Consider the following 25164-nt stretch of genomic DNA (forward strand, 5'->3'; position numbering starts at 1 on the left):
GTGTTCCATCCTCATCATCCCCCCTTGATTTTATTACCCTAACATCAGATGAAGCGACAAATTTTGAAAACGCCAATGGCTGCAAGGTTCTCTTTGTATGTTGACAGTCACTCAACTGGTCAAGAAGCACATTAGCTTTTTATGGAAATTAAGCTAAATGCCATTTTCACACTGGTCTGTCACCGAACTTAACCTTGAGCCAGCTGAATCCAACCCATCCTGTAATAGCCTATTGCCTATAATTGATTTTAATATTATCTTCCTCTCTACATCTCATAATTGGTCTCCTGCATTCAGGTTGTCTGACCAGGACATTTTATACACTCCTTGTTTTCACCCCACGAATGCTACATGTCTCGACCATTTCGTTGCCCTTGTAGAATGTAAATTATGATACCCTTCACTGTGTATTTATCTCCAGTCCTTTGTTACTTCATTTCTCTTAGGCCTATACAACGCCTTCAGCACTATCTTCTGCAACACCTTCGTAGTGACTGACCATAGTTAAATACTTTTACAAGAATGATACAAATTTTATCTTATTTTCAGAGGGCCTTGTCCAAATGTTCAGAAACATGGTCATTCTGATTAGAACATTAAAACTACCAGCTTCCATGTAGACAAACTTCATTATGTTCAACTCATGACAGAAGAAATGTGACAATAAACGTACTTTTTTATCGGAAAGTGAAACTTCGATTAAATAAGCAGCCTTATTAGAGAACAGGTGAAAACCTATTTTCTATAGTTAATTAGTTATAGAATCGTAAAGTCTTATGCAGGAGTAGCAAATTATATTTGCTGAAGAGACCGTATACAAAAGCGGGTACGGACTGGGTGGCCTCGCAGAAATATTCCTTCTTCCAAAAAGCATTAAACAGCTGTGAATTATTTGCAGTTACTGAACATGCTTTACGGGGACACTAAAGGACACGCGTTATTGTCGGTAGTTCAGTCGGACAGAATATTCTAAACACTGTCAGCCCATCGAGGCGAATGTAGCGGACCGCGACTGCTTCCTTCTACACCCTATCAATCCATCATTCGACCATTCGGCGCCATATTGTCCGAGTCACTGATGGAGTCGTTAGATAAATCAGAAATTACGCATTTACTCTAAATGAAGGGCTAACGGATTAATTTTTCGCTTAATTTTGACCAAAACTACTCTCCTTTATTGCCTCATATCCCCCCCCCCACACACACACACACACATAGAATGCGCCATAAAGGTTCTGCCAGCCGATGACAGAGGCAAGAAATGTCTTCGCCAGCTTGAACACTGGGGTCGTGGGTTCGACTCCCAATCGGGGCATACATATATAGGGGTTTTCTGTGTATGTTCTTTGTAGGTAGCAGCCTTACAGGGGCTGATCCCCGTCCAAGGAGTCTTACAACTTGCCTGTAAGATTCATTGCTTCGGATTAATTCTGAATGGCAACAGGCCAGAGAACCGAGCACAGCCCAAATATTATGGAGAAGTTCACTTACCTTGCAGGCAGTGTACTGAGGGTAAGAACTCAAACAAACGCTGCCATCACTGTAGCTGAAAAGGGGCGGGCGACGAAGTTTGGATGCCATTTCTCCTTTATGACGTTGGAACTATTTTCTTCAGAAAACAAATTAAGCGGCTTCAAGGAAGTTCGAAATTCGACATACACAGATTTGGAACTCTTTGTTCTTGCACAACTGTCACGGAAAATACGAGGAATAAGACACCAAATGCTTTGCATGAACGATTTTTTGACACGTCACCTTTGATTCAATACTGAATACAGGCAATAAACTGAATTTCAGCAATTTCTTTGCTACGTTTGTAGGCCTAAGCTATGTGAAGAAAACAAACAGCTTGTTTATTACGTGGAGAGCAACCGTGCAGCTCTTGAGCCAGGTCTTTGAGCTCGTGCACCGAGTGACTTGACAGCCAGTTGCACAGTGCGTGACGTATGCAGTACCGTAACTGTTCTTGCTCAAGAACTCTTTGATAGAGGGAGATGGGCCAATCGCTGTATTGCTGAGATACCTACGCCAATCAGAACTGTTGAATCTTAAGACACTCATACTTCCTCTCTGGCTTTCCAAAGATTAGCCTTTAAAATTCAACTGATAAGAAAACACACACAAAAAATCTGTTCAATTCGGATAACCCCGAACCGTAATAATCAGATGAATTCTACAAGCCTCTTTGCCAATCCATTGCTAACTATGACGATTAAGCAATATTATTGTAATGATTTAGCTATTACAGCATTGTTATCAAAAGGTGACACCACGAAACAACAAAGGAAACTTAGGAGTGCTGGATTAACAATTTCTTTGCTTGAAAGGAAACGGAAGTACTTTATTCTGTACAAAAAAGCAGTGGATAACGAAGTATCAGTTAATATTTTTGGTTGGAGTGGATTCAATATATTCTGACTAGACAGAAAGCTTCATGCAGCCAAATAATATACTGTGACGTACAGACCCATTGCTAGGCAACAACTTGGTAAACACATTCCAACGGAAGCGTACGCGTACAATAGGACGTCCGTTGCTAGGCAACGGATCAGTAAACAAGCGTTCTCAAAAATTGAGAGACCGTGTTTTATGCGTGGTTTGTGCCGAGGGTCTGTAACGTGACAAAGAAGGTCGATTGAGTGAAACCCGGTGGAGGCAGGGTCGAATACCTCCACTGTGCCCCTGCGAGTGGTAGGAGGCGATAAAGAGAGAAGTCTCAAATCTGAGACAGTAAAATATGGTCGCGAGTCCCAAGGGACTCGGACCGGAGAAAGGCTGCGCTCGCAAGGGCCAGCAGCATATACAAAAGACAAACCCGTCCTCTCGTCAGAGAAGGCGCCCCACAAAATCAAGACCGTAACTGTCAAACAGTAATAAATATCTGGTCGTAGGCCACAAGTGGGGCTTGACACCAAGACTTACTGACTGACAGTCAGTCGCAATGTGACTTTGACTTGATTGAAGGGATTGTCAAGAAATATGTCGAGTCTGAAGGTGGCAGTCTAAGGTAATTTAGAAGAAATGGTAAGAAAGGAATTAGGTGGTGCAAAAGAAGACTTCATGCTTGATTTGAAGTTACAGTGAGACTGTAATAAATCCGTTGCCAGAATACGACTAGAGAAGACTGAGAATCCTAGTGCGTGTGTAACGGTGAACTGTAAAATGTGTAGATCAGTGATAGCTCTGTATTACCTGTAGTCCCGCTTTACACCCGGGAAAAGATCCCCACTACTCACTAGATAGGGGGTTGGGTGGACCCCAGAGCCGGTCTGGACAACGTGGAGAAAAGAAAATTCTCGACTCTACCGGGACTGGAACTTCAACCTCTCGGTGGTCCATCCTGTAGCCAGTCACTATACCGACTGCGCTATCCCGGCACTTATTCTACGAGCATGTGTGGATTTTAGCAGTTCGTAAAATTATAATAAGATTTTTCACATAATGTAGTAATGTGGCATAATATAATATTACATGTACATGTAGAGGCGCAACTGCAAAACAGAAATGAGTTCTACAAAATCAGTTTATATTAATTTTAGTCCGATTATTTCAGTTTTCTGACAATAATACCCCTATTAACCTCGACATATCGGTCTTACTGTCTGTCCGCCTGTAACACCTCTAGAACAGCTGAACAAAATTTCATGCAAGCTTAATTCTATGTAGGGCAGTTTTATTTATCGACACGTTCCAGTTTTGGTTAAAGTCCGACAAAAATAACGGACATTTTACATGAAGATTTGCCTTCCTGCTTACATCTTCAACGAAACTCACTGTATGCTTAATGGAGCGAAAAATATTTCCAATAAACCTTACAAACAAAAGTGAAACACGCATTTTACGTTAGGTAAATTTTTTCCTTAAGTCTTGCGATCTTTCGAGGTAATCAAACAAAAGGGAATTATATGTTTTGTTGTCTCGTAACTCGAGAGTAGTTGGACTGATTTCCATCAAGTTTCTTTCATTGGACATTGGCCTAACTTTCCCGCATATGCTATATATAGGAGAATATCAAAAGTTAACATTACGAAACGGAAATGCAAAGGCAATAAAAAAGTAAACCCACTTGTTCTCTACTTTTCCTTCTTGTTGTTGTCGCTATAGCTTCTATGGCTAGGTTGTGTAATGTTTAGTGGTTTCAAAGTAAAAACATATTTTTTATCGTCCATCTTATCTCGTCTATACCGACAACCTGCGTGATGCCGACGCTGACAACCACAGGAAATAGTCAACACGTCAAAACATTTCCCCCAAGTTTGCCGGCTGGTGCCAATTCATGGTGGTCCGAGCTGGAGGCGTTTAATGTGAACATACTCTTAAAAACGTTCGAGAACACTCGTACTTGTCTACCCGCTGACAGCATGTTCCCTGTCGGTGTCGTTAGGTATGTGAACAGACAGTGACAGACATTCAGTGCTCAGTGAACAAGTCATGAATAGGATCTCTTTCCTGCAACAGCTGTCTATCTATCTATGGCTCTACGGCCCTTTGTGGTGGACCTTGACTGCTTTGCTTTTTTTTTTTTTTTTTATCTACAGGTATACATGGTCGGTAAGACTCCTTGGAGCGCCGCACCATAGCTCAAGCGGTTAGTCGCTGGCTTCCCTCCGCGGCGGCCCGGGTTCGATCCCGGGTCTGGTCAAGTGGGATTTGTGGTGGACAAAGTGGCGCTGGGGAAGGTTTTCTCCGAGTACTTAGGTTTCCCCTACCAATCTTCATTCCACCAATTGCTCCACAATCACCCTCACCTATCATCTGGGGCTGGTGCAATAGGCCAGAAGTGGCCGCAGTACAAGGGACTTAGTCCCACCCCACTAGCAATAATAAAAAATCTATCTATGGCTCTACGGGCCTTTGTGGACCTTGACTGCTTTTTTTTTTTTTTTCAGTTTCTTAATCTATACACGGTCGGTATGACTCCTTGGACGAGTGATCAGCCCGTCGCGAGGCCGCTACCTACACACAGAACAAAAGCACACAGACATGGTATATTAATGTAAATCAATGGCTTTTTGAACATTATCCATTGTCCTGTTTATTCATTAAAACGTTTCCGAAACGTTCTTATATAAAAACACACGATAAAGGATAATGTCCAAAAAGCCAATAATGTTCAATAATGTCGTGTTTGCCATAAACCATATTGCTCCGTTCTCAATTATGTTTTTGCTTTGGACACAGACTAAAATTTTTATATATTAGCCATGGTACTGTGTATGTTGTATGATGATATATATCAGTCCATTGGATTGTGGTGAGCGTTTCTTGTGTCTAGCTCCATGTTCTTTCTTGTGGTTTACTTCACGACACCGCCAGAATCACAGATTATATGGAGTCGAAGTTTAGAATGTCTGGTTAATGATGAATTAGGAAGGATCTCGAAAAGTAGAATTTTCGAGTAATCTAGATGCTTTCCTGGAGGGACGGAGGAAAACCAAGAAATATTATGGGGAAAGGCGGTTTTCTGGCCGAAATTCTAAACGAGCACCTCCCGAATACAAGCATTAAGCATTTCGACACTCTAACCTGCTCTTTCTTTTTAGTTTTATTATTATTAGTCGGGATCTCCCCTTCAGCTGTTTACTGAGGGGTGGGCAGCCATGTTTCTATTTCCTGCAGCACCGGAGATTATTTTCTTCGCTTTCCAGTTTTCTATCCGGTAGATCCGTGGTTCTTTCCTTAGAATGGGGGGGGGGGGGAAGGAAAGGGAAAGGTTGCCCTGAAACCTCNGGGGGGGTACAGAAACGGAAACGTTAGCCTGAACACTCCGATACCAAAGTCTAGAAGGAATGGAAATTCTTGCTTCAAACCAACAGTTCTGTTTGTGATTGCCGAGTTTATGAGGTTTGTGTGTAGTCCAACACTCTGAAAGAATATAGCCGGACAGGGTCAATTGAACGAGGCTTTTTAGGTTAAAAGAAACTGAGGTTCTTAAGTGTTTAAAAGGGAATTGAAGTACACTTGAAAACAACAAATAGGCCTAGCTGTTGTGTCTAAGAGAAGCAGCTTGGGTGTCTTTGTGTCGAAATAGAAAACCACTCACGCCTTGTGAAACATGCAAAATCTCTTAAAACTTCATGTACTCTTGCAACCTGAATGACATGAAGTGCTCTCACAGAGCTATGCCACTAGATAATAAAAATTCCCATTACAATCAACTTCATTTTGTGAAGTAAACGATAAACTGCTGCACTAAACGGAATGACTAAGGGCTGTGTGGACCCACGCCTCAAACATGTCCCTAGCGGTCCCTAGTCTAAGCACAACTCCTTGAAGTCATATAGAGGAGTGGAGGTGAAGTTCCACGCATTTTAACCTCTCCAGTAGACAGCATTGAGTTGTGGGCTTCAGGCTTCATCCTAGGAAAAATAGCCCATTTTATCGAAAGAATAAACGGCTGGGTGCACGCGACAGAGGATCTGAACTTGATGGCAGATGGCATACATTATGTATGGATGACAAATACGGTCTTCACTTGTATCGTTACACGAAAGAAAAATTAGACTTACGCTTTCTCAGGTCTGATGACTATTTACAAATGAATGGAATGCAATTAAAATATTATGTAATAAACTCACATCTTAATAACACATTGTGGAGCAAGTAGGATGCTCCAGTTTGGAGTTAACATATTTTCCTCTCTTTTTTTTTCTTTGCTTTAACCTCCTCCCTGGCTTTGATGTTCAGAATATGCAAATAGAAAATATTGTACTACATACTTACTTACTTATGGAGCTGGGCCGCGCCATAGCTCAAGCGGTTAGTCGTTGGCTTCCCACTGCGGCGGCCCTGGTTCGATCCCGGGTCTGTTCAAGTGGGACTTGTGGTGGACAAAGTGGCGCTGGGGCAGGGTTTCTCCGAGTACTTCGGTTTCCCCTGCCAATCTTCATTCCACCACTTACTCCACAATCACCCTCACCTATCATCTGGGGTTGGTAGAATAGGCCAGAAGTGGCCGCAGTACAAGGAGTTTAGCCCCACCACACTAGCATTAATAAAATGTCTATATTTTATATCATGTACCAGTGTATATACGATAACCCCCCCTTTTTGTTATTTTGCAAAATACTGACATTCGATTTATGATTCGCGTAAAGCAGCGGTTATAGCAGACCGATGCAGACCAAACTGACATTCGTCTGATAGCTTTTATTGCAAACCCCGAATACCAAATTTCATTGACATATAACATGCAAATTAAAAAAAATATTCTTATTATGCTTTCAAATTACACGCGTTGTGGAAGGAAAGCGCAAAATAATGAAACATAGGCAACTGGCACGGCACATTACAGAACTGTAACTCTTGGGCATTACATAGCGGTTGACTGCAATCTGGTGTTGGCTGTACTGCCTATGGCGGGGGCGGATAAGAACTTGTTGGTAATTGCTTTTCGAGATGGACGGACGCAGCAGCAACGGTGTTGAATTCGACCCCGGAAGAGCCAACGACCTTTACCGCTCGCGACTGGTTGTACCTTCTCTGGTGAGGGGCACGGTGACGAACATAGTCACATAGTATATACGCCTAAATGAATTCGTGTCGAGAAAAGACTTAACAGTTCAGGAAAGTGAACTATGGAACTGGACGGACACGGTTCGTTCCGGGATAGGAGATTTGGATTTTCCTATTCACCGTTGCCTCCACATTTACTCTGGAGCTCATAATATTATTATTCAGAAACATAAAAGGGTTCTTGTCCTGAGGGTGAAGGCGTCACAAGCGTGAACTAAGCACTAGTTAAACTTTAATTCAACGTCCTTTTGCGGTTTCATAGCGCAGTGCTAAGGGCAAGGACGACTTTCCTCCACCCAGATGTGGAACGCTCAGAAAGTTCAAGGACTTGTCCTCTCGTCCATATTGTTAGAAGCATAAACATTTCGATCTGATTAGTCAGTGACATCATATTCAGGTATGATTACTATTTCTAATTTAAAGTCATTTTCATGCAACCGGGGCACCCCCCCCCCCCCCCCCCCCNGAAAACTGCTAACATGAAGAACATTTACACTGCAGCATCATATTGTGTGTAAGATAACGTTTCCAGGAGGCAGCGCCATAGCTCAAGTGGTTAGTCGCTGGCTTCCCACCGCGGCGGCCCGGGTTCGATCCCGGGTCTGGTCAAGTGGGATCTGTGGTGGACAAAGTGGCACTGGGGCAGGTTTTCTCCGATGACTTCGGTTTCCTCTGCCAATCTTCATTCCACCAACTGCTCCACAATCATCCTCACCTACCATCTGGGGCTGGTACAATAGGCCAGAAGTGGCCGCAGTACAAGGGACTTAGTCCCACCCCACTAGCAATAAAAAAAAAGATAGAATTTATTATTATTCAGCCGACACAGCCTGGTACAGACACACCATACGTTTGTTATTTACTACGTACCCCCACCATACGTTTGCATGTACTACGTATAGACACAATACGTTTGTTATGTACTACATATAGACACGCCATACATTTGCATGTACTACGTATGGACACACCATATGTTCACATGTACTACGTATAGACACACCATACATTTGCATGTACTACGTATAGACACACCGTATGTTCACATGTACTACGTATAGACACAATACGTTTGCATGTACTACGTATACACACCATACATTTGCATGTACTACGTATAGACACACCATATGTTCACATGTACTACGTATAGACACACCATACATTTGCATGTACTACGTATAGACACACCATACATTTGCATGTACTACGTATAGACACACCATATGTTCACATGTACTACGTATAGACACACCAAACGTTTGCACGATTGTATCGGCCGTATAATAATAAAACTGTTAACATGGAATTATGATTCACAGTATTTAAATGCGAGAGATCTGGCACGATAATGGAACATGACAGGACCATAACGCTTTCGGCTTGAACTGGGGCAATGCCGGTTACAAAGCTGCCGGGCCGAGTATTCTGGCTGAGAATATCGTGGTTTTCCTTAGTCGCTCGAATTGTAAGTTAGAAGCTTAAAGAGTGATATTTTTACCATTAGGCTTGTTCGTAGCAGCAAGTTTTTGGAGGATTTTTTTTATTGCAAGTGGGGATGTGACTAAGTCCCTTGTGCTGCGGCCACTTCTGGCCTATTGTACCAGCCCCAGATACGTGAGGGTGATTGTGGAGCAACTGGTGCAATAAAGATTGGCAGGGGAAACCGAAGTACTCGGAGAAAACCTGGCCCAGCGCCACTTTGTCCACCACAAATCCCACTTGACCAGACCCGGTGTGACATGTTGACCCCTCCCACCCCTCAGCGGTAACGTAACGCTCGCGTAATAGGCGAGTAATCACCCCGCATCCTGGCAGCCATGCGCGGTGACGTCACGAGCGGAGCCGAAGAGAGCCGAGCGAAGCCGAAGATAGCCGAGCCCCGTAACCGGGTAACTGTGCAAGGCGAATCAACAGCGGTGACGTAATCGGACAGCGTGGCTAGCAAAAAGGGTGCCTATTACGTGGCCGTTTTCCCGTATTGTCCGATCGTGGCTACATAGGGAGCAGCGAAGGCTATTCACAGTCAGTTGTACTGAGTTGTACTGTAACAGTCGCCGAGTCGAGTTGTACTGAGTCAGTCAGCGAGTCCTGGACCTATCGTCGAGTTAGCCAGCAACCAGTCAGTTGTATTGTGGCATTTGGAGTGTACTATTTGTGATACTGCAGATAGCAGTAATCGTCAGATTGTAATTTGGGTGATTGTAAGTGCGAATGTGAAATAAAATTCGCTACATCGAATACATCGAGAATTTATTTGTCGCGATATACGCCCGATACGCGACAACTGGCTGCCAGGCGCATGGCTGCCAGGATGCGGGGTGATTACTCGCCTATTACGCGAGCGTTACGTTACCGCTGAGGGGTGGGAGGGGTCAACATGTCACACCGGGATCGAACCCAGGCCGAAGCGATGGGAAGCCAGCGACTAACCGCTTGAGCTATGGCGCGGCCTTTTGGAAGGAACTTTCGACATTTCGGAGATACTGCCTCTATCTTCAGTGTATAATAGAACCGAGTCGGTTAAAATACTATACTCGCACGACTATAATCTGGAGTGAATATGACTTTTTGTTTCAAAGTACCTCAAAGGCCTTGCCTGGCCGTGGTTGAAAATGGAACAGGACTAGTGTTACAGAGGTTAAAATCGTTTCCATTAATATAAAGAGCAATCCCTTATGAGGAACTGGTGATAGGGGAACCGTCACTGCTGTTAACAAAGCCAGAGTTGGCCGTTTCTTCTCTAAGGTCAAGTAACGTCAATTAAAACACAGAAGTCACAAGTGTCATTGTCTATATTTAAGACAGTATAATACCGAGAGCTGCAGTCGGTGACGATTACCAAAGCACTGAAGACGGTTAGCATGGCTGTAAGGCTCGTTTGAAGCAAAACCACAGATTTCTCAGATTGTACACAAAATGAAAATCGTCGATACGCGAAACCAAATACCGTAGTAAGCGAACTGGATACAACTGGAAAACGGTTGATATTTAAAATCCAACTGCAAATGGCGATGGATTGCTGTACTTAACATTTTTCATAAGACAAAAAGAAATATAAATCCTGCACGAACCCAGAAATAAAATAAAACGTATGAACTTTATCTAATGACCGAATGTAATACCATCCTGCAGGCCTCAGGCGACTTTGAGTCAGTTTTGACCTTGACTTGAAGATAAAAAACATACCTGCGGTCGCTTCTTCTTCCTTACAAAGTACAGTTACGTCCGAGTAAGAAAGAAGATAAAAATAAACAAACGTTCTTTCAGCCGTCATCTAGCCCTGCCCTTTTCATCCTGAAGACAACGTTATTGTAATTACATCGTGCTTCAACGTCGTAATTATACGGCAGTCGACGTCATTGTGCCCGACAGCGTAGGAACAGGACAAGCCCACTCACTCACTACACGTGGTCATTGGACGATAAAGTATGATATATTTTATGAGGTCGACGTGTATTCCTTTGGCTACTAGTACTGCTCCTAGCCGGAGGATGAAGCTAAATGCTGAAATTTCAGTCTTTAAACTACTTCTTGGAGAACATTAAGCTTTCCATTTTGTACAGAAAACACTGTGTAACGGCTATTGCGTAGTGGAGTGAGTGAAAGGTTCTCAGGAGATCCAAGAAGGCACTTTGTTGAAAGCCATGTGAATGTTAGGTCGTCACAGAAGTTCGGACGACGCTGGCAGTACGTATTGCCATGTGTATGAGTGATTAGAAACCGGGTTTGGGTTCGTGACTCGATTTATTGAACACTTATACACACAAGTCGTAACTACAAGTAACTATAACAGCCTCACGGGTTTACACACTATAAAGATCACTGTAACTGCAGCACACATAAAGTCTTCTGTCTTCGCTAGTCGTTTCTTGATAACGGATCCTAACAATTTCCTCTGCTTACGCCCTTATCTGCTGGTGAATATCCCACAACTGACTTATCTCTAAACTTGTCCCGTTTACAATCCCTTGGAACGGACCGCGTAGCAAACACCGCTCCTCATTATTGTAGTTCAATCGTTCCCGTGGGAACACGTTTCTTTTTGCGAAGCCGTTATTCGCAACGACTCCTGTATATTTGCTTATCGCGGTCGTTGCTCAGCAATGGGCCTACATGTTACATTGCTCCCTCCGGAAGGCTATTCGTAGCCGTACCGCAATTTCTTATTTTCCGAGGGCTGTGTTGGTGACATCTGTGATTGGTCTCATCTTCCTTTCACTTGGCTCGGTTCTCACGGTGATTATTCTCCCGCTACTCCTTCTTAAGGCCGCTCGTCCTGAGCGGCTTCCTGATGAGGTGCCAGTCGGTCCAGGTACATCGCCATCAACTTCTTTTCCGATCGGTGCGGGCAAAAGTTCCGCGAGTGGTCAATACTGCTACATCTCTGGTTCTTAAGCTGCTAGTCGTCTTTCCTTCCGTTTGGGTGGTGGCCGGCTACTACACAATATCTTAACACTCGTTTTTCGAATGCCGACGGAAGACCTGGGTATTTCCTTTGCGATCTCCAGCCCGATGGTTTGTCCGAGAGCCCATAAATAGTCTCTACTTGCTTCCCAAGCGTAGCTGCTGTTTCAAGCCTAGGTTCCTTATGCCACTGCTGCATTCCGGGCCCTTCCGTCGTCTCTTCTCGATAGTCGAACCTTTGGGCGCTCCTCTTTCAAAATCGCCCCTGGTCCGCTTTCTCCGTTGGTTCCGCCATACCACGGCTGGTCGCTGGTCCTCCGATTGGCCTTCCTGTGCTCCGACAGACCCCACTGCAGCCTCTCCACCATGGACTTTCTGATGCTCCGACTTCGAACTTTATTTCTTCTGGATTTTCCTCCAAATCCGCGACCCCCGTCTTTTCTAGATAGGCCTCCATTTCCTCTAGCTGGATGTCCATCCTGGCCATGCAACCGTATGTTATACTATATAACGCTAAATAGTAGATACTGGTGAATATTGTGGCATGTAAACGCGTTGTTAGGCAAAGAACGTGAAATATACAACAGCTGTTGCTAAGTAACGGCTCCGCAAACAAACATGTTTCCACGAACGCAACAATTGAATACAATAATGAAAAGCGGTGTTTTCTACGCGGTCCGTGCCGAGATGATATAAGCAGGACAAGTCTAGTCAGTCGAATATATAGAGGTTTAAACTTGGCGGCGGTCAAGTATAACACCGATCAAGTGACTAGATTGCTGTTGTAACAGGAGCTACAAATGATAGGGCACAATCTGCCGTGAGCCTGGACTGACAGTAGCCTTGTATATGTTGTATATACAAGGCCTCTGTACATTTAATAACATGTAAATGTAAATTGTACATACTGAAAACTGACTTATTATTGCTGACTGTGACTCTGGCAAACGGCAGACGCGTCCTCTCGTCAGAGAGAGCGCCCCACATCATGTCTGCAATTGTCTGACAGTAATAAAGACCTGGTCTTAAGCCTCAGATGGGTTCTTTATTCCAAGAGAGACTGGCCAAGTGACCGTCGGCCGTAATATAACTTTGATCTTGACAGTCGAATATAGCAAAAAAAAAAAAAAAATACTATCTAAGCCTGTACTGACAAAAGACTTGTGTGTCGTGCAGAAGGAAGAATTTTCATTAACGTGTTATATGTGCGAAATGTACACTTGACGAAAGGCCAAGCGTATTCATAAGAGACAAACCCATCTTCTCGTCAGAGAGAATGTACATAAGGACTATAACCACTAGAATTCTGCTGGGAAAGAAATCTCTAGTCGTGAGTCTCAAGGTGCCTGGCGCCAACAAGAACTCACTGACAGTAAACCGCCAGTAGTAAAGTAACTTTGACTTTGAATTGACTTCGTCGAAAATATGATAGACTTAAAATTGGCGGCGGTCGTGGTTACGAACGTTCAAGTGACTAAGCTGCCGTTATATTGTAAGATAAGTAAGACAGGCGCAATCCGCTTTGCAAAGCCTGTACTGACAGAGGACTTGTACACAGTGCACAAGAAAGAAGCGGCCGCGGCCTAATATAGATGTTATCGTGGAATTTACCTGATTATCCCGAGTCACAGCATGAGAAACCTCAGAACAGCACGTGTCTTGGCCGAAATTCGAACCGAATGCCTCCCGAATGCATATCTAGAGCGTTACCGCTCGAACAGCCAAGTCTGTCTGCTTCTGAAAGAAAAAATAATGTGATTAATTCTGCCATTCAACAAGATGAGAACGTTATCTCTTCCTACACCTACGAATCACAAGGAGTCGGTATAGCGACTGGCTACGGCCTGGATGGCCGAGGGGTTGGAGTTCGAGTCCCGGTAGTGGCAAGAATCTTCTCCTCTCCCCCGTTATCTAGACAGGCTCTGGGGTCCACCCAACCTCTTTTCCAATGGGAAAAGGGGGCCCTTTCCCCGGGGATAAAGAGGTGTCGGGGCTTGAAGCTGACCGCTCACCTCTAACTAGCGCGAGGTCAATAACACGTGGATCATTTGCACCTACGAACCGCAGATAAATTCGTACAGGGAGAGTGGTGCTAATAAATCTTTGTTTATTCCTTACTGAGACACTAGATGGAAGCGAGTAGTTAATTTCACGCCTCGCCCACTCTTCGGAGAAAGAGCTCCTGCTACCCATGTAGGTCCCAGAGCGACTTAAGCAGAACGTCCTGCCCCAGCCGGAAGTCGAACTCCCGTCGTTCATCCTGTTGCCGGTAGCGTTACTGGTTTATCCTGCCTCACATGGAACAAGTTAGGGCCGCGGTAATGCATCACAATTTTGTATTCGGGAAATACCCGGCTTCAATCTCAGTCCATCACGAGGTTTCTGATGTAATACTGACAACTAAGAGAGCAAGGATCTGGTAGGATGACAATCACAAATTCTCAAATTCCTTGTATTAATGAATACAAGGGATACACGCCCGACTGAGGTAAACTACGCACAAAAGGGACAAAGCGTGGATGCCGTTCTATCGACATATGGGTTGATACAGTGCGGCGATTTCAGTCAATTAACAGCTACCTGAGGATGACCTTATAGGGCCGAAACATTATACAACTCCGTGGCCTGTAGTCCGCAAGTACCGATCGAGCGACCGCCGCTTGTCGGCGAAGTTAGTGCCAACTTTTGCGGGTAGAGGGTGTCGCGTGGTCAGTGCAACGAATCCCCACTGCCATTAATCTCGGTTTTCTTGACCGGAGCCGCTACTTTTCCATTCGAGTAGCTCCTCAATTATCCTCACGAGGCTGAGTGGACCCGGTTCCAGACCCCACTACTTCTCAGAAAATCTGGTAGCACCGGGAATCGAACCCAGGACCTCTGGTTCTGTAGCCATAAACTCTGACCACTAGACAATTAAATAAACTGTGTTTTAATGACATTTTACGAAATTTAAATGTGACTGTAAATGACATTTTAAAATAAAAATTTGTGTTGCATTAGAGATGGAAGTAAGTGGAAATGAGTGACGTATCAATGCAGCACGATGCTGAAATATAACATCAGAAAATAAATACATGCTGGCACGAATCGCCAAATATGTACAAGTTGCTATAAGAACTGCAGGGATTCTCAAGCAGGCATTGCTTTAAAGATAATTTAACCTTTCAAGTCATGTGACTATAAAGCTCTTTTGCCACAATTTGTTGTACTTTATACTCCTAAGTTAGTTGGTTGTGCAGAAGAATTAATTAAATCCTTTAAACAAAATTACCATATGTTTTAGCACCAATAACTAAACTACAGTACTGTGGCAGGAAGACGTGTAGTTCTGAATCACTAATATGAAATCCCATTACTGGAAACAATCCTGAGACAGTTCATTGTTTTCCCACCCTCATAAAATATTTCTACAAGATTTATGTGTAGCTTTGAGAAATTCTCCCATATTTACATTCATCTTCCTTGTGGCCACTTTCCAAGATATCTGCTCGGATTTCACTATAGGGACACTAACACTAACTGACTTGTATGAACCTTGCATTTCCTCACTGTGCACAGTCTGGTAAAGAGAAATAATCTCATGGTAGAATTCAGAACTATTTAGCATGGTCAGTATAGCATGGCTTCTCAGTGGTGAAGTGTGGCATCATAAAGTAACATATAATATTGTCAAACCAGGCAGGTAGTTTGCAACGTTAACAAATTTGGTGAACTGGAGAAGAAAGATGACCTTACAATTCCTGTAAACAACGCAGTTTTAAATTTAAATCATACTGCTCAAATTCTGTGTTTCATTGTTGTAGTTGTTAATCGTATTTGATTTGTATTCACTGTGGTAGGATGTCCTTATTGTTGTGTTTTGTGTATTGTTTTGTTTGAACGTGTTGTCACTTAGTGTAATGTGTGTTACTTGTCTGTTGTGTCCTATTGTGTACTACTGCCACTGGGCTAAAACCCAATTGCACTTTAATAAATAACATAATATATATAATTTATCATATTATGTGGACTATACCTGTTTTATTTGTTGCTTTCCTCAAAATGTCTGACCATACTGGCATTAAACTGAATAAGTTCAATGTCTTGCCAGGTTGTAATACCCCACATTGTGAACTTGGTTAATCTGATTTTGGTACAAACATTTTCCAGACCACTTTGTCAGAATTTGAGTGTGTGTCATTGTGTGGTTAATGTTGGACACACTAAACATATATGTGGTATTAGTATTAATGATTTTACAAATAGCATATAAATGTTGGATGTGTTGACTGGGAATGAAGTTTCAACATCATGCACCACTGTAAATTTTATCAGGTAGTGTCTATTAGCACATTAAACGAAATGATGTACTTATGATTGTTTCAGGACGTCACTGCAGCCGGTATCAATTTGAGTGCCACAGTTCTGGCGAATGTATTGCAATCTACAATGCATGTGATGGAATCCCACAGTGTGCAGATGGAAGTGATGAGGCACTGGAACTGGACTGTCCGGATTTAGGTAATTAACTATTTGAAACTTATTCTTAAGTTCTTAATAACTGTATTATGTCATGGTATTAGGGATGTACAGGTGGAAGTCATTATAATTACAAAACGGGGCAGCAGCATATATAGAAGACAGACCCGTCCTCTCGTCAGAGAGGACGCCCCACAAAAAACAAGACCATAACTGTCAAAAAGCAATAAATATCTGGTCATGAGCACCAGATGGGCTTGACACCAAGACTTACTGACTGACTGAATGACCGTCAGTCGCAATGTGACTTTGACTTGGGTTTCGTCAGTTCTGTATAGGATTCTGCAAAGGTGGACTTGAGCCAGAGGCAGAGGAATAGCCATTGTTGGAGCCATTACCAGGAAACATCTAGTAATAGACTGAGAACACTAGATTGTGTGCTCTAGTGAACTATAAAATGTAGAAACAGCGATAGTGTTATAGCTATTTGTAGTTATGACCTGTTTCACCAATCCATACCCCACCTACAGTCACACATACGTATGACAATATTAATATAAGTCTTGTGGGACTAGTCGTCCTGTGTTAAGTACCATGCCATGAACACATATCGGGCATAGAGGTAACACTCCATGCACTTTTAGCTGCATCATTAGATAGAGATGAGTGATTAGCTTTGTGCTCTGTAGCTTTACTCCACAAGAAAAAAAATCTTTAGTACCCAATGAATAAAAGGATGGGACAGCACCAGTATAAAGGTGTTGGCAAAAGGAAACAGCATTGCCTCTGCAATGAACTGAATCCCAGCTGCCCGGCCAGCAGTCTGTCACTCTACTCACGAAGCTGAAGAGTCCACTCTGTATAAATATAAGTTTATTCAAAATGTTTTAAAAAGTCTAATACTTGAAAGTTTATTGTAGTGAATAAATTTAGAAATACTGATTTAATAATGTCATTGAAAGGTAGGACACTGATAGACAGCGTTACAGGCACTACGCAACCACCTCCAGCACTGCAGACTCTGCCAGCAGTGAATGACAACAAGGAATCAGGAGGAAATGGGCCACTTCCAGCGATATCTACATACAACAAAATGCACCACCAACAGCAACAAGTGAACATGAACCAGCAGATGCAGTCACAGGTGATTGGTGCTGCAGTGGCCAATCAGCAACTGTCAGCACACAGTGGTGCTGCTCCACTGTACAGACAGCAGCAGGGATGGCCACAACCACAGCAACCACAACAATATGGTGGTATACATTTTGTATTTTTAATTTCGTGACATTATCAGTCAATCAGATTATATAGGAAGAATGATTAATTAAAGGAAACAGTGTACTGGAAAGGTGTGTTAATGGCCTTATTTTAATACACTATCCCAGCATTTGCCTGGAGGGACTGAGGAAAAACATGAAAACCTAACTCTGGATAGTTGCTGTCCTGGACAAAATTTGAACTCGCAACCTCCTGTATACAAATCAGAAGCATTGCCACTTGAGTCACTTTTCTCAGTGGTGGAACAGAATCCTATGCAAAAATAATCATTTGTTTGAAATGCCTACAGTGAAGATTATGGAAAGAGATTGGAATTATGCGGTCCTAGGGCCAATATTCATGTAATTCAAGTTGCTGATCTGAGAATAAAGCAGTAAACCATAAGGTACTGTATACCTACACTCAGATTTGAAGTCCTCATAGCAGTAAGTGTTCTGATTATTGTCTATGATAGACATAATACTGTTTTGGAGCAGTATGCTACCTCCAGCTGTAGGGCCACTCTGACTCTGAAAATGGAGGTAGCACATTCCTCTGAAGTGCTGACACCTGTATTTACCATGCTATACAGCACTATTTTCCAAAGACCACAATCTTAGCAATCAGTCAGCAGCACTCATTCAATGAAGCGTGGCTGTCCCGTATATATTCGAACAAAAATGTATGTTATTCAGATTAAGGTTTTTCTTATCTTCATTCACTGGCAAGCTGGCTTGGTGATATTGGTGTAGCCATGTCTAGTTACATAGGTCATAGCCCAGTGTTACCCATGAATGGTAAGAAATGACAGCCTGTGTTGCTTATTGTGAAGTCTGAATTAGTATAGTAGCAACATGTCAAGGTCAGACTTTTCAGTGCATGAATGATGATATGCAGGAGACTGCACACTATTGGAGAAAATATAACCTAATCCTCCGCCTGAAAATGATACATTCATATAAAATGAAGTACTTCAGTCCTTACATGAAAAAAGAGAAGGTTTGCTCTTTCTCATTATGTATGTTAGCAAGTAGTTATGAATAAAAGCTGAAGATGGCAGCACTATGCTTGAGGAGTTATTGCTGAACATTCGTTAAATTTTGCCAAAAAGAAGTATTCTAAATAGAAGTATTAATTATTGCATATTGTTATTCTATCAAATTTAGCACCTCAGTATAAATGCAGATGTCTTAACAAGAATATATCAAGCTACTGGGGTTACATAAGGGCACGTGGTAGCATAGTTGGTTGAAGCACTATGCTACAGGCCAGAAGATCGCAGGTTTGTTTCCCAATGAGACAATTTTTCAGTTGACCTAATCCTTCCAGCCGCACTATGGCCCTGGGGTCAACTCAGCCTCTAAGAGAAATGAGTACCAGGAATCTTAATGGAGGGTAAAGGGCAGCTGGCTCGTAAGGCTGACAACCTCACCTTCATCTGTGACCTGATTGTTTATAAAATGTGGGAGCCTCGACGTCTCACAACCCTATGGGCCTTCATGGCCTGCTACAGGGATAGCTTTATATTCTTTTTTTTTTTTTACCTTTTATTGAAATTACACATTTTTGACAGAGTTGGTTTTAATAACTTTGTGTTGAAATTTAGATGGACTTTGTGCTAGTATACTAATATTATGCTGCAAAAATGTTGCTTGGAGTAGTGAAATCCAGTGGGTATTAATTTTTTAAAATAGTGCGCATTGTGAAATCATTGACAAGCTTATTCATACTTATTCCCATTATCTCATCAAATTTCACCTGATCATTCACTATTACATTTACACTTCCAGGAACTCAAGCCAGCAATAATGGTGTTAACCTCAGCAGCAGTCAGAAGTTGTTTCCTGTATCCCAAAACAACCAACAACTGCAACAACAGCAACAACAGGGCAACAGACTGTATGGCAGGGAAGGACAGGGACCAGGCTACAGCGGTGGAAGCAACAGTAACAACCTTCAATGGCAAAATTATCAGCAGCAACCGATGTCCCCTGCAGCCACCTATCAAGGCCCTATGAATCAGATTCAAAGTGGAAATAATCACGAATATGAGGGTGAGTGAGGCGTTGAAGCTGTGGCAATTAACATTTTCCCTGTCAGCAATGTTTGGACATGGTGATTCAGGAGTAAGACATTTGCCCCCGTTCGGGAAGTTATGGATTCCTCTCTACACCTTCCTCTTTCCTCACATCTGACAAATTAAAAACACTTTCTGTGTATTAGTAATACTGGGCTCCAACAAGTTCCAACGATAAGCAACTGGTTCCATTGGCTGGCCATTATGATTTTCATTAGTATCTGTTATCAAGAAAATATGAAAAGTCCCAGTATGGATATTTCAGTAGTTTGAACTACTCTCAGGGCCGAGATGTTGATGCTTTTTATGCACTACAGATGCAAGAGATCATCTGGGATTTGTGGTGGACAAAGTAGCACTGAGACAGTTTTTGATTCAGAGTACTTCTGTTCTTTCCTGTGTATGAATCATATTCATTTAACACTCTTGTACAAAAGAAAAAAAAAAGTGGCTAGGACAATCTCAGAAGCTTGATCCTCAGTTTGGAATTAAAGTAATGTTATGTTCCTATTAAATATTGTTCTCTTTAAAAGTTTAGTCAAAAATATAAAGAGCAAGACCACCAATTCTAATAATGCATATGATGTAAATATTAATTACTTTTGCCCTTTTTTTACTCTTTTGTACTTCAATTTCGATCTGGCACGTAAATGGTTTGAAGTAAAATTGTAAGTTCACTGATGAAAAATCTGTATACCAGTCACGTGGACACCATTCGCATTCATGGAAATCTGAGTTCATAACAGAGATAAAATTAAACCAGTGCTAGTAAATTTGGCACCTTATCCCACCCTTAGTTCATGACCTCAGCTGTAATGCATCTTCCTCTTCTCAGCCTCCTCTTGTTCCAGTTTGAAGATTAAACCAATGGCTGTAATGCATATGACTCATACTTCAAATGCTACCCAGATCAGTCCGCCACAAAGATTTCTTGGTCTTTGAGGTCCATCAAGCCAAGGGCTAGAAGTAGGCCTCAGAATAAGATATTGTTACTTATTTCAATATCCTATTCAACTCAACATTCACAAACATCACATAAAATATTTTTCAGCAGAGTGTAGCTTCTGCACTTGATATAAGTACCATAAGGTAATCGTGTAATGAAAGATGCTTATGACTCTGGTTTGAATTCTCTCTGAGGCATGGAGACTATTCTCATTATTCTTTACCAAATTCCATGATCATAATTTAATTTTATTGGCTCTGGTGTAGACAACTGATTGTGTTTTTATTAATTTTCCATTATAACTATTCTGATAAAAATTTTTTCTTAGCACTTTCCATGTTGAGCACAACATATCTTGAGTGAAACACTGGTATTTCTGTTCCAAATTTACTTAGTGTCTGGAAAGATCAGGAGAAGAAACCTGTCTCTGAACACCTGATGTTAACTATTTGTGGCTTTTCGACAATACAAATTTTATTATCAAGGAAACTAAACACAAGATAGATGTTTCTAAATAACAAACCAGCATGGAAATTGGTACGAAATTCACATAACTACAGAATGAATTTATTTTCACTATTACACTGTCACCACAGAAATTATGAGCCCATAACCTTAATGTAAGAAACTATTATGAGATGAATTTTATAAAATTTACTATTTAATAAAGAAGGTTATAACTAACTCCATGGAGCAGATCACTTCTTGAGAAGCTAAGAGTCACTCATATAGTCAAGAAATTCCCCATTGTTTATTGAACCTGAAGGTTCAATGCCATGTGCATTGGAGAACATACAGCCCGAGGCACAGTGCAATATTCTGTAAAATACTAGTTTTATATGGCGAGTAGCTGCTATCCCAACCAACCACAAAACTAGAGCCATTCCCTCTTTGTCATCTTTGTATTCAATATATTCACAGCTCTCTCCATACCTGAAGGTCATCTCCTCACCTGCACTGTGAGGTTGTGCCATGCAATCTTGACAAGGGACTGCTTGATATGGAGAGCTCACACATAATAAAGTTTTTATGTTCCATTGTTATTACAAACTTAAAACCTCATTTTTATGGCAGTCAACATAAAATAATTGAAGCACTTTTGACTCTAGCTGTATGGGATAAGTATGATGTGTTACATATCCTAATGCATCTGTTTTATTCTATTTCAGATCAAAGCAGTCACATTTTTAATCACAAAGGCAATGGATTAGTTGCAGATTCAGACAGGTACAAATATAAAGGAATACATCACTATAAATACAAGTATGTACCATTTAAGGGTCAGTGATTGGATGAGCTTTCTCCTCTCTGCAACACTGCTGCTACCTGGTGCCTGACAGTGAAACTCTCAGTTTCGGCATCTCTGTACAACTCTGTTCTCTGCTCAAGCTTTAGATGAGTGTACATAGACATCCCTTTGGTATGAAACCTGACTCGCTGTGTACATTTGTTTTAACTCATAGACTGTTATGGTTGCTATACTGACTAAGGTTTCTCCTTGCATTCCTGTCACATCACTGGGACTAGCACAATAGACCACTGTAGGTTGCGGTGCAAGGGCCGAGAAGGCCTACCGCTCTTACATTCATACATTCATCATTTAACTCCTTCATTACCTAAATTTGTAGGATGACACTGTACTCGTAAATGACGTTGAAAAATGCCTCAGTTATCACAATACTTAGGGTAGCAATTTTTATTTATATCTGTGAGGTGCTTGATTTTGTTTTTCAGCCTAGAAGTCAGCTATCCTGAATGTTGTTTTCCTCAGTCAACCAGGAAGACTGGAATAATATTTAAGATATGGCACAGATGCTGCCTGTTGCAATTTCCCCATTTATCTCTAATTTGTTATTGGTAACAATTTTATTGATCCTTTGAAACTGTATAACAGTCAGAGTAATTATATTTTCGCTCTGATCACATTGATTATATAAAAAGAAGACTAATATAGTTCTCCCAATAAAGACAGATTCCTTGCATGCTCACTCATTTCAGATGAGTCATATTCAATAGAACATACTTCTCATGTTAAGTGATGGCATAATTTTCAAGTTTCCTTATAACTCACGAATTGTGCTTGAAATGTTTTGGATAACAAAGATAAGATACAAGTGAAGGATGCTGAAAGAACACAAAATAGTATCCACTTTTAAACATCATCAGAGAAACAAAGAGTTAGCAACGGCTAGGTATGACCTGTGTGCTATAAACTTTGAAACAAAGTGATAATTTCACTACAAAATCATACAGTGAAGGCAGGTTTCACTCCAATGAGTGTATGTGTGAATGGCAGTATGTGAAATTTTCTTATTTGAGTTCTCTGAGTGTAGGAGGCTTAATAATAAGACTAATAAGGATCCCATTTAAGAGAAAAAAAGGTAAGACTACGTATTTTATTTTTTTTTATTGCTAGTGGGGTGGGACTAAGACCCTTGTACTGCGGCCACTTCTGGCCTATTGCACCAGCCCCAGATGATAGGTGAGGGTGATTGTGGAGCAATTGGTGGAACTAAGATTGGCATGGAAAACCGAAGTACTCAGAGAAAACCTGCCCCAGCGCCACTTTGTCCACCACAAATCTCACTTGACCAGACCCGGGATCGAACCCGGGCCGCCGCGGTGGGAAGCAAGTGACTAACTGCTTGAGCTATGGTGTGGCCCAAGACTAGGTAAGATGAGTGCAAGGGGAAGGTGTGCTTATCAGAAAAAGGGTGAACTAGGACTTGGTGAAGTCAAAATTTATAATCTGGCAGACTTTGAAATAAGTTTTGCTGAAAAGTTGTCACCTTGAAATTTAGAAAATTAATGTTATATCTTTTCCACAGATATTCATGAAGCAATTCTGTGTAATAAAATTTTCTACATTTGTATGACTTTTTCGGCCTCTCCAGGTGAATGCCAGTAGAGTACCATCAAATGGGTCATGATCACATACTTCCAAATTCCCATCATTACTCATCATTAATTATCACCTTCCTGTCTCATTTGATGCTACACAAGCCCTGTACTGGCATCCAGAAGTGTCTTTAAATAGACCAAAGTCATTCAATTTCTATCAGTCTGCCTTTTGATTTGTATGACTGTGAGACATGGTCTTACTATCAGGAAAGAATCTCTTAATCAGTGCACAGACAAAGCTGATCTATGAAGAGTTATGTCTTCTGGGATATAACACTTTGTAGTCAAAAAATGCCTCCATCTTCAGGATAAATGGGTAAGCCAAGCAAGAAACCAGCATGATGTAGGCAGCAAGCAGACCCTGATGAGGCAGACATTATGTTTCTTTGAAACATCAGTTTACTTTCAGTGGGCTACACAGTGTTTTATCCCAGAAGACAGAACTCCTCATAACCACCACTGTGAAAACTTCAAAATCAAATCTGATCTAAATCTAACTAAGCGTTGAATCTATGAGTGAGATTCAACTGAAATACTTGCTCAGAATTCTGTATATAAAATTAAACTCAAATGGGAAAATTCAGTGTTTAACACTAAATATGCTTAGAATAGTAGCGTGTAAATGTGTTGTATCACTGAGGTAGAGTATATTCCCCATTACAGTTGGTTCTTCTGCACTTTCCCCAGCACAATTTATACTTCCACAGCAAAACTGCTTTATTTCATTTTGAGAGAGGTTAATCTGTAAATATGTAGGTACCACACAGTTTCTGCCATGTTTCAGTAGTCAGAAATTTGTATGCATTTCACTACAAGTGAAGAAAACCAGTAGAACTATGTAATCTTTCTGCTTGGCTTTAAATGTTTCTATTATTTATTTCATTTCATATTTTGAGTGGCAACAATTTTGGACTGCGCTATCACATAATTCTAAACAGCTTTTTAGTATATTTTAAAGGAACCTGCAAAGCAAATAAACATTAGGGATCACAACTGTGAGATAAAATCCTAAAATATTTTTATTTTTGGCATAAAACATGTAATATATTTCAAATAAATAACTTCAGCAGAATTTAACATAAAAACAAGCTTCCCTTCTTGTAACTAAAAGATTTTGGTCTTTGTATAAGGTCTATGAAAGAGACAGCCCACACTTGCATTTTCATTCATTTTCATTACCATCTATTGGCTAAAGTGGCAAGCCAAATCGAACAATTCTCAAGTGTGACTACCATACTTTTTAATGAACAAATGGGATGTGAAGAAGCAAGATTTTAAGGTGTCACCGAATTTATTCTTAATCTTTAGAGTTCTTCTTTCCTAATACTCTAAAGAAATTAAATTTCAATTTTCTTACATGTCAGATAATTGAAGGTGCCTTAAATATTTTGACACAACCATATAATAATGATATTTAACCCTTTGATGTGGTCATTTAAATTCCGCGGCCGCGGCTCCTGCGGTAATATATTCAGCCGGCCATTTAAATTTTGCTCGAAAATTATTTATTCATCATTGTTCTTAAATTCTATAAGATAGGAACATGAAACTTTCACTAAAATGCTCTTAAAAGGTGGTTTTATAACCTTACCTTATAATATGA

General features: G+C 41.3%; 2 protein-coding genes across 5 annotated transcripts in view; one reads left to right on the forward strand and one right to left on the reverse strand.

Moving 5' to 3' along the window:
- Positions 1–1941, reverse strand: part of LOC111871349 (protein phosphatase 1 regulatory subunit 14C) — a 217262-nt gene extending 215321 nt beyond the window's left edge. The window contains exon 1 of the mRNA XM_023864385.2: positions 1492–1941. Within this exon, the coding sequence (XP_023720153.1) occupies positions 1492–1581 (90 nt within the window). The 5' untranslated portion in view covers positions 1582–1941. The remainder of the gene's footprint in view (positions 1–1491) is intronic.
- The window catches only part of LOC111871348, a 92237-nt gene that overhangs the window by 52107 nt on the left and 14966 nt on the right, over positions 1–25164 (forward strand). The window contains exons 4-7 of one of the 4 annotated variants that reach the window (XM_023864380.2): positions 16288–16422; positions 17343–17636; positions 19428–19691; positions 21830–21923. In XM_023864380.2, coding sequence (XP_023720148.1) covers positions 16288–16422; positions 17343–17636; positions 19428–19691; positions 21830–21923 — 787 coding nt within the window. The remainder of the gene's footprint in view (positions 1–16287; positions 16423–17342; positions 17637–19427; positions 19692–21829; positions 21924–25164) is intronic. The other 3 variants (XM_023864384.2, XM_023864381.2, XM_023864382.2) reach the window with 3 other exon arrangements.

Source organism: Cryptotermes secundus, unplaced genomic scaffold, assembly GCF_002891405.2.
Source record: "Cryptotermes secundus unplaced genomic scaffold, Csec_1.0 scaffold1, whole genome shotgun sequence".
NCBI lineage: Eukaryota > Metazoa > Arthropoda > Insecta > Blattodea > Kalotermitidae > Cryptotermes > Cryptotermes secundus.